The sequence below is a fragment of the Carlito syrichta genome, unplaced genomic scaffold (genome assembly GCF_000164805.1).
Source record: "Carlito syrichta isolate Samal-C Ts95f unplaced genomic scaffold, Tarsius_syrichta-2.0.1 Scaffold305690, whole genome shotgun sequence".
In the NCBI taxonomy this organism is placed as follows: Eukaryota; Metazoa; Chordata; class Mammalia; order Primates; family Tarsiidae; genus Carlito; species Carlito syrichta.
Genome location: NW_007249786.1, coordinates 12,844 through 23,491, shown reverse-complemented (window position 1 = coordinate 23,491; position 10,648 = coordinate 12,844). Strand labels below are relative to the sequence as shown.

At 43.3% G+C, this 10,648-nt stretch overlaps 1 protein-coding gene across 3 annotated transcripts in view; it reads left to right on the top strand.

Moving 5' to 3' along the window:
- Positions 1-10,648, top strand: part of TOX4 (TOX high mobility group box family member 4) — a 19,973-nt gene that overhangs the window by 6,193 nt on the left and 3,132 nt on the right. For 2 of the 3 annotated variants that reach the window (XM_008062391.2, XM_021714656.1), the window contains 5 exons: positions 4,004-4,246; positions 5,139-5,399; positions 6,404-6,634; positions 8,308-8,388; positions 9,004-9,753. In XM_008062391.2, the coding sequence (XP_008060582.1) occupies positions 4,004-4,246; positions 5,139-5,399; positions 6,404-6,634; positions 8,308-8,388; positions 9,004-9,753 (1,566 nt within the window). The remainder of the gene's footprint in view (positions 1-4,003; positions 4,247-5,138; positions 5,400-6,403; positions 6,635-8,307; positions 8,389-9,003; positions 9,754-10,648) is intronic. The other variant, XM_021714657.1, reaches the window with a different exon arrangement.

The following is a 10,648-nucleotide window of genomic DNA, read 5'->3' as shown; positions in this document are numbered from 1 at the left end:
GGGAGGCTGAGGTGAGTAGATCGCCTGAGCCCGCGGGTTCGAGACCCGCCTGGGCAACTTGGTGAGACCTCATCTCTACAATAAATCAAAAAATTAGCCTGGCATGGTACCGTGTGCCTGTAGTTCCAACTACTTGGAAGGCTGAGGCAGAAGGATAGCCGGAGCCCAGCAGGTCAAGGCTGCAGTGGTTGGGAGGGTACCACTGCACTCCAGTCTGGGTGACAGAGTGAGACTCCCAACTCAAAAAAAAAAAAAAAAAAAGTAATGGATTGTGTGTTTTGGTATAGAAGAATGAGAAAAGGGAAAGAAATATGGTATTTTTGGTTTTGTGGTTCTCTCAGTAGCTAAGCATCCTTCATTATTTATAGTGCAATTTCTAAACTGACCCATCCCTCAAAAAGGCCCAAGAATTTAACAGTAAAGGGAAGGAAAGCTGAGTTAGAAGCTTTCCTGAGTTAGAAGCATAACTGTGCCATAGTCCTATTTTCTGCTTCTCTTCAAATCACTTTTCACTTTAATATTTTTTACAATTTTAGCTTTGTTTTATATTTAAGTCTAGAGTATAATCTAGTTATATAATACAGCCAGTAAAATAAAATAACTTTAGATATCCATTATTAGATTTTACCTATGGGTAAAATTATGCTTTACAGATCACTTGTAGTAGTGAAAGAGATTTTGGTGAATCTGTTTTTCCTGTAGTATGTGGTTTACGCTTCTGTATTCTTGATAATTGCAGTCATCTTACTATTCATACTCAAAGGAAGAAGAAGTAAACTAAGTTAAACCAAAAAAACAAAAACCACAAAAGCCACAGATACTAAATAACAAAGCTGTTTCCACATCCCTAGGGGTAGTGCATAGAAAGAATGCCTTGTTGAACCCACACAATGGAATCTTTCCATGTCTGGTTTTTTAGTATAGTCCATGAGAGCACTCCGTATGGTTTATGAGGGATAGTCACTTGTAGAACACCGGTCCTTTGTTTGATACAAATTTTTATCCTTTTTGAGTTCTCATTTGTCACTGTTAACATATCATTTTTTATATCTTGACAGAGTTGCTATTTTGTTTGTTGTAAGCAGAAAAGGATAGGCATCTTTAGCTTTGCAAAAGCAATCTATTTCTTTGAAAACTACTATTAAACAATTGCTAACCTAGAACAGTAAATGTTTCCCGTGATCCTTCTCCCTGTTCCTATAACTTTTTGTTTGTTTGTTTGCATGAGAATTTGATAAAGATCTTTTTAACAACAACAAAAAAAGAAAAATCTTTTTACTCTCTTCCTGAGAAATGCTCACATGAACTTAAACTGAAATTTCAGGAAGAGTCGTGGACCTGAAGTTAAGTATTTCTACCCAGTAACAAAAACGATGAGTTGTGTACTTGAAAAGAGCTCAGGGCTGGGCTCAGTGGCTCAGCACCTGTAATCCCAGTACTTTGGAGGCTGAGGTAAGTGGATTGCCTGAGCCTGCAGGTTGGAGACCAGCCCAGGCAACTTGGCAAGACCTGGTCTCTACAATAAAAATCAAAAAATTAGCCAGGCATAGTAGCACGCGCCTGTAGCTCCACCTACTTGGAAGGCTGAGGCAGAAGGATCGCTGGAGCCCAGCAGGTGGACGCTGGGGTGACCATGAGTGTGTCACTGCACCCCAGCCTGGGCAATGGAGAGACTTGCATTCAAAAAAAAAAAAGAACTCAGTTCTTTGGGAGAGTTTTAGTCTTCCCATCAAGAATTGCCTGGTCTTATGTTCTGTGTCTACTCATATTCCAGACAATTGCCAAATTTTTACCATACTAAGTAAAATAGTAAGGAGGAAAATGTAGAAATGAAATTGTTTATGTATCTTGTCTTTTTTTTTTGACTGGGAGTCTCACTCTGTCGCCCAGGCTGGAGTTTAGTGGCATGCTGCTTACAGCCATTGCAACCTCCACATTCTGGACTCAGGGGATCCTTCTACCTCAGCCTTCCAAGTAGCTGGAACTATAGGCATGCGCTACCATGCCCGGCTAATTTTTTTTTTTTTTTAATTTATTGTAGAAACGAGGTCTCACCAGGTTGCCCAGACTGGTCTTGAACTCACGGGCTCAGGCAATCCACTCACCTCGGCCTCCCAAAGTGCTGGGATTACAGACTGAGACACCGAGCCCGGCCAAGGAACTCTTTAAAGAATGAATTGTTTGGCTGGGCACAGTAGCCCAAGCCTGTAATCCCGGCACTTTGGAAGGCTGAGGCGAGAGGATTGCTTGACAAGGGGTTTGAGACCAGCCTGGCCAACTTGGTGAGACCTCGTCTCTACAATAAATCAAGAAAAAATTAGCCAGGCGTGGTGGTACACGCCTATAGTTCCAGCTACTTGGAAGGCTGAGGCAGAAAGATCATTTGAACCCAGCAGGTCGAGACGGCAGTGGCCGTGAGCATGCCACTGCACTTCAGCCTGGGCAACAGAGTGAGACTCTTATTTTTCAAAAGAAAAAAAAGAAAGTGGCAGAGCTAGGACTTGTACTCAGGTCTCTCTGACACAAAAGTTTGTGCTACTATTTATAATGTCTCCATTTTGATTTTTAGTGTCATAAGTAACCATAGCAGTTAACATATCTTAGGTCAGACATTGGGCCCCACTCAGAATAGAAAGAGTGTATTGACCCATTGAACTCAAAGGAAGGGATTGGGTCTTTAGTCAGCTTGAGTAATCTTTTTCCTCCTCCCTTACAGAAAAACTTGGTCAGAGCAAGAGTAGGAGTGTGTTCTGGAACTTAGAGAACCAATTTGCCTTTAGGCTGTAGCAAGGTTTTTCTACTCACTGTTATCCTTATCTTGGTGTTCTTGGGGTTTTCTCAAAATCCTGTACAAATGAGAAATGTATTTGTTGTTTACATTTTAATTTCTAAAATGGAGAAGAGGTAAGGATACTGAGTGTAAGTACTTTAGAGGAGGATAAGGTTACCATGACAGTACAGTATAGAATCTGTTTTAGAACAACCTAAAACAAAGTAGAATTGGCTGACTGATAGTGAATTTCTTTTCTTTTTTTTTTTTTGAGTTGGAGTCTCACTCTGTCACCCAGGCTGGAGTGCAGTGGCACACTCCCAACCACCACAGCCTCGACCTACTACCATGCCCAGCTAATTTTTTTTTTTTTTTTTGGTTTACTGTAGAGATGAGGTCTCACCATGTTGCCCAGGCTAGTCTCGAACTTGTGGGCTCAGCCAATCCTCTCGCCTCGGCCTCCCAAAGTGCTGGAATTATAGGCTTGAGCCACCATACCCGGCCGACCGTGAATTTCTTTGGTGTAACAGTTCAGGTGTAATAATTGTGAAATAACTGCTATTAGAATCGTTAGAGATATTTCAAGCATCATAGCTAAACAAGTTATAATGGCTGGGTCCTGACGAATGATGCTGAATTATTCATTAAAACTTTAGGCACAATTTAGGACAACCAAGATGGTAAAGGTAAAAAAGATAAATAATTGAACATTGTGATTGATATTGGCAGCCTTGTATGTAACGTATGACCAAGGGTATGAGAAGACAGATTTTTTTTGAGTTGGAGTCTCACTCTGTCACCCAGGCTAGAGCGTAGTGGGACGCTTACAACCACCACAGCCTCAACTTGCTGGCCTCAGGCAATCCTTCTGCCTCAGCCTTCCAAGTAGCTGGAACTTTAGGCACATGCTACCACACCCAACTAATTTTTTGATTTATCATAGAGACAAGGTCTCGCCAAGTTGCCCAGGTTGGTCTCAAACCCCTTGGGCTCAGATAACCCTCTCACCTCGGCCTCCCAAAGTGCTGGGATTACAGGCATGAGCCACAGCGCCTGGCCAAGACAGATTTATTTGTAAAATGAAATAGGTCCTAAGAAATTGATAGCAAAATAGGATCCTAACCCAAAAAGGGGTATAATGAGAATCTCCAGTACCCAGCTGTGTTCTTCACTTAGCAGAATGTAGTTTCTCCTCATCTCACTAATTATTTTTCCCCTTTTCCCCCCCTACAGACATTCCATACACCAAGCTTGGGTGATGAGGAATTTGAAATCCCACCGATCTCCTTGGATTCTGATCCCTCACTGGCTGTCTCAGATGTGGTTGGCCACTTTGATGACCTGGCAGACCCCTCCTCCTCACAGGATGGCAGTTTTTCAGCCCAGTATGGCGTCCAGACATTGGACATGCCTGTGGGCATGACCCATGGCTTGATGGAGCAGGGCGGGGGGCTCCTGAGTGGGGGCTTGACCATGGTAAGGGGCAAGATATTATCAGGCTCATCTAAGCTCATGGACATGGTGTTAGAGGAAACAAAAGTTATTCTGTTTGCTACTACACTTGGCTATTGCTTGTTTCTCATTCTTGTGGCTAAAGGCACAACAAGGACTTAATTTCACCTGAATTAATGAGATTTACTATCTGGGTTGATTTTACTTGAAAAACAATTTAAAGTTGTAAAATGGCCAGTGTTAACCCTGAAATGAAAACGATTTATTGTAATTTTTGAAGGAAAAAGGTGTTTTTCTCTTTTATTATGGCCTTCACATCATAGCATTCAAATGTGAGTGTGAAAGCTGGGACATTGAGAGATTTACTCAAAACAACCTGAACCAAACATAGCATTAATTGTGGATTAGTATGTGATATAATTTAGTATGTTGAACTTCCAGCACATCTCATCAGTAGGACATCTCCATATTCTGTATTTGATGCCAGACAGTGCTAACATTCACCTTATTTACTCTGCTTGCTTATATATTGCACCTTTAAAAGCCATTGTTTTGGGGGGTATAGATGGGAAGTTTCTCTTTACTCAGTGTGTCATCACTACTATAGATTACTGAATAAATTATTTGCTCTTTAAGTTAACTAGTCCAAAATTAAGACTTATCTGATTATTTTTAGTTCAGAATAGGCCTTTGAGTGCAAAGTATTTATTCAGAAACCATCTCAAAAAAATTTACTAATTTCTGTACTTTTTTAAAAAGCTTAATATGTTTTATATGTAGATAAATAATTTGTTGTTGTGTAGAGTTTAGATGATACAATCTGGGTAAGCAGGGAATTTATAAGCTGTCCTGAATTCAGGGGAGAAAGTGGTGTTTTTACATTTTCGTGTTTAATTAGCCCTTCTGCTTCTCTTAGGATTTGGACCATTCTATAGGAACTCAGTATAGTGCCAACCCACCTGTTACAATTGATGTACCAATGACAGACATGACATCTGGCTTGATGGGACACAGCCAATTGACCACCATTGATCAGTCAGAACTGAGTTCTCAACTTGGTTTGAGCTTAGGGGGTGGCACGATCCTGCCACCTGCCCAGTCACCTGAGGATCGGCTTTCAACCACTCCTTCACCTACTAATTCACTTCATGAGGATGGAGTTGAGGATTTCCGGAGGGTGAGGCATTCCCTGCCAAAGTCAATTCTATCATGACATTCTAGGACAATATTCTTGGCCTATAGAGCCTAATCAATAGTTTACTCCTAATTCTTTACTGCTGCCTAATTTTTTACTCCTGCCCTGCCATCTCTTCTGCTCTATTCTGGGTATAGGATTCTATCTATCAGTTTCCAGTTTATACTGCTCCTTCCAGTCCCAATTCTTTTTTTTTTTTTTTGAGTTGGAGTCTCTCACTGTCACCCAGGCTGGAATGCAGTGGCACACTCACGGCCACCATGGCCTCAACCTCCTGGCCTCAGGTGATCCTTCTGCCTCAACCTTCCAAGTAGCTGGAACTACAGACATGCACCACCATGCCCAGCTATTTTTTTGATTTATTGTGGAGATGAGGTCTTGCCAAGTTGCCCAGGCTGGTCTCAAACCCATGGGTTCAGACAACCCTTTCACCTTGACCTCCCAAAGTGCTGGGATTATAGGCATGAGCCACTGCACCTGGCTTCAGTCCCAATTCTTACAGGTCCTCACATACATTACTAATATCTTTTAATTCTATTGCCACTATTTTTTTTAGCATTTCTGCAAGTTCCATACATCATGTGGCTAGATAGTTTCTTACCATATAAAAATCTTTTTTTTTTTTTTTTTTTGAGTTGGAGTCTCACTCTGTTGCCCAGGCTAGAGTGCAGTGGCATGCTCACAGCCACCACAGCCTCGACCTGCTGGTTTCAGGCGATCCTTCTGCGTCAGCCTTCCAAATAGCTGAAACTACAGGTGTGTGCTACCACGCCTGGCTAATTTTTTGATTTATTGTAGAGATGAGGTCTTGCCGTGTTCCCCAGGCTGGTCTCGAACTTGTGGGCTCAGGCAATCCTCTTGCTTTCGCCTCCCAAAGTGCTGGGATTACAGACATGAGCCACTACACTGACTAAAAGTCCTTTTCTTACAGTTTTCCAGACATAATACTTCCTTTCCATCTTGTAACTCTCTTTTTTCCCCTACAGCAACTTCCCAGTCAGAAGACAGTGGTGGTAGAAGCAGGGAAAAAGCAGAAGGCCCCAAAGAAGAGAAAAAAGAAAGATCCTAATGAACCTCAGAAACCTGTTTCAGCATATGCTTTATTCTTTCGTGATACACAAGCTGCCATCAAGGGACAGAATCCTAATGCCACTTTTGGAGAGGTTTCAAAAATCGTGGCCTCTATGTGGGATAGCCTTGGAGAGGAGCAAAAACAGGTAAGCAGATATTGAGGAACTAGCAGATAGTGAATGTTGCAGAATTTTGTAAGGTAATAAAAATCAAGGTTTTCTCTTTTCTTTTTTTTTTTTTTGAGTTGGAGTCTCTGTCGCCCAGACTGGAGTGCAGTGGCCGCTCCCGGCCACCGCAGCCTTGCCTGCTGGGCTCCGGCGATCCTTCCGCCTCGGCCTTCCAAGTAGTGGAAATTACAGGCATGCGCTACCACGCCCAGCTGATTTTTTGATTTATTGTAGAGATGAGGTCTTGCTGCCCAGGCAGGTCTCGAACCCGCGGGCTCAGGCAATCCACTCACCTCAGCCTCCCAAAGGCACGAGATTACAGGCTGAGGTTTTCTCCTTTCTTACATGTCCTTATCAGATGATATTTGAGTTGATAGTGACATCATCCTTTGTCTTATAAGTTGTAGCTACAGACTGAATCCAGAACTCCTGCATCTGACAGCTGGTGCTACTTGTTGACTAGGATGCCTTGGTTCTCCGTCACATGGGCTCTGATCCTCCAAGTAGGCTAGACTGGCTTCTTTACAGTATGGCAGACTTAGAGTAACATTCCAAGAATGTGAAAACAGATGCCTCGAGGTCTCTTAAGTCTTACTGTCACTTCAGCTACATTCTAATGATCTAACAAGTTAGAGCTAGCCAAGATTCACAGGAAGGAGAACTAGGCTTCAGGTCTTGATGGGAGAAGAGACATGCAGCATGGGAGGAATACTTGTGGCCATCTTTGCAAAAATTTACCACATTCCTTGAGAGAGTATACTGGTTAGATACAGTCCCAGGCTAAGCAGACTACTGATCTTACATAGTTTTGGGGTCAGGATTTATTTATTTATTTTGAGTTGGAGTGTCACTCTGTCGCCCAGACTGGCTGCAGCCTCGACCTGCTGGGGCTCCGGCGATCCTTCCGCCTCAGCCTTCCAAGTAGCTGGAACTACAGGTGCACACTACCATGTCCAACTAATTTTTTGATTTATTGTAGAGATGAGGTCTCACAAAGTTGCCCAGGTAGGTCTCGAACCCGCAGGCTCAGGCAATCCACTCACCTCAGCCTCCCAAAGGCACGGGATTACAGGCTGAGCCACCGAGCCCGGCTAGGATTTATTTTTATTATGGAAGTGAGCATGGATGGATGTTCACTTAAATGTAGTTATTTTGGTTAAGACTCTTGTTGATTGACTGACTTTCAGAGACATGCTCAGTGGAGTGTCTGCCATGGATGCTGTTTTGACTATTGGCTTTCAGAATTGTATTCAGTGAAAGTTGTCGATGATTAGATTAACATGAATTGTCATTCGCTGATAATACAGCATTATTAGTCTTTTCTAGGGGTATTGGGAGGTTTTTGTTTGTTTGAGTTAGAATCTCTCTTGCCCAGACAGGAGTGCAGTGGCACGCTCATACCCACCGCATCCTCAACCTACTGGGTTCAGGTGATCCTTCTGCTTCAGCTTTCCAAGTAGCTGGAACTACAGGTGCACACCACCTGATTTTTTTTTTTTTTAATTGTAGAGACGAGATCTCCCCAAGTTGCCCAGGCTGGTCTCAAACCCCTGAGCTCAGGCAGTCCTCTCGCCTTGGCCTCCTAAAGTGGTGAGATTAGTCTTGAGCCACTGGCCCAGCAGGGAGTTTTTAAAAATCTGTCTTTCCTGCAGGTGTATAAAAGGAAAACTGAGGCTGCCAAGAAAGAGTATCTGAAGGCTCTGGCTGCTTATAAAGACAACCAGGAGTGTCAGGTAAGAGGGTTAGAGTAAATGGATGTTTGAGTCAAAGTTTTTTTTAACTGTTTGAGCAGTTTTAAGAACTACATGCCCCCCAAACTCTGTGGAAACTTTTAATACTGCATAGTATTAAAAGCTTAAAAAGTGTCTTAACTCATTTGCAGCTACTGATATGAATTTACATCATTCCAAATTCTGTTCCTAGTTGCCACTTGATGTGAATTTAACTCATCATGGAAGACTTTTGTTTTGGGTTTATAATCCTAATAAAAATACAAATTACAGAATGCTAGTCAGAGTGATATCTGAGGCAAATACTGGTTGTGTCTGTGACTTTTCAGCCATATTGTGAAAAAGGTGACAATTTAAAAAAAGACCATTTCACTTATGCTTAACGACAGAAGTTTGCGGCAACCAGCTTCAGATTTTTTTATTTTCACCAGCTCTCAGTATTAGGAAAGTGAAAAACTTACCGGTTGTATTTCCAGTATTTACTTTAACCACAGTAGTACCCATAGTTACTTCTTTTTTAAATAACCTGTGATGTCTCTTTTCTTAGGATGTAGAATGAATATGTTTTGTGGTAAAGAGTAATTTTCCTAGTGACTTTTTTTTTTAATGTTCTTTTAGGCCACTGTGGAAACAGTGGAACTGGATCCAGTGCCACCATCACAGACTCCTTCTCCACCTCCTGTGGCTACTGTTGACCCTGCATCTCCTGCACCAGCCTCAACAGAGCCCCCTACCCTGTCTTCTTCCATTGTTGTTAACTCCACTCTTTCATCCTATGTAGCAAACCAGGCATCTTCTGGAGCTGGGGGTCAGCCCAATATCACCAAGTTGATTATTACCAAACAGATGTTGCCATCTTCTATCACCATGTCTCAAGGAGGGATGGTTACTGTAATCCCAGCTACAGTGGTGACCTCCCGGGGGCTCCAACTGGGCCAAACCAGTACAGCTAATATCCAGCCCAGTCAACAAGCCCAGATTGTTACTCGGTCGGTGTTGCAGGCAGCAGCAGCAGCTGCTGCTGCTGCTTCTATGCAACTGCCTCCACCACGGCTACAGCCCCCTCCATTACAACAGATGCCTCAGCCCCCAACTCAGCAGCAAGTAACCATTCTGCAGCAGCCTCCTCCACTCCAGGCTATGCAACAGCCTCCACCTCAGAAAGTTCGAATCAATTTACAGCAACAGCCACCTCCTTTGCAAATCAAGAGTGTGCCTCTACCCACTTTGAAAATGCAAACTACTTTAGTTCCACCAGCTGTGGAAAGTAGTCCTGAGCAGCCTATGAACAACAGCCCTGAGGCTCACACAGTGGAGGCAACTTCTCCTGAGACTATCTGTGAGATGATCACAGATGTAGTTCCTGAGGTGAGCCTGTTTTTAAATCTTTCCTCTAGTCCATTGGAAAGGTATAAAAGCACTTTTGGTTGACCTAATGAAAAGTAGTGGTTACTGCTAGCATTTAATGCTTTGCAACCAGTGGTATGAAACATGCAGATAAGAGTTTGCTGCAGGGCCCAAGACCAGCCTCGGCAACCTGGCAAGACTTCATCTCTACAATAAATAAATTAGCCAGGCGTGGTGGTGCACGCCTGTAGTTCCAGCTACGTGAAAGGCGGACATGGAAGGATCACCTGAGCCCAGCAGGTCGAGGCTGCAGTGGCCATAAGCATGCTACTGCACTCCAGCCTGGGTGACAGAGTAAGGTGCCAACTCAAAAAAAAAAAAAAAATGGGCCTCTCATCCCAGACCACTCCTTAACTAAGCACAGGTTCAGCTAGAGAGCATGTAGCCTAAGCATAGTTATTTTTTCAGATGTGTCAACTCAAGAGTCCTAAACTTGGAAAATATCAACCTTTTCATTTCTTCTAGGTCTTATCTGCTTATCCTGGGTATTTTAAATGTGTGTAGAGGCTAGACTCGGTGGCTCACCCTGTAATCCCAGCACTTTGGGAGGCCGAGGTGAGTGGATTGCCTGAGCCCGCGGGTTTTAGATCTGCCTGGGCAACTTGGCGAGACCTCATCTCTATAATAAATCAAAAATTAGCCGGGCGTGGTAGCGCACGCCTGTAGTTCCAGCTACTTGGAAGGTTAAAGCTACCGGAGCCCAGCACGTCGAGGCTGCGGTGGCCGGGAGTGGCCACTGCACTCCAGTCTGGGTGACAGAGTGAGACTCCAACTCAAAAATAAAAATAAAAATAAGCCAGGCTCGGTGGCTCAGCCTGTAATCCCACGCCTTTGGGAGGCTGAGATGAGTGGATTG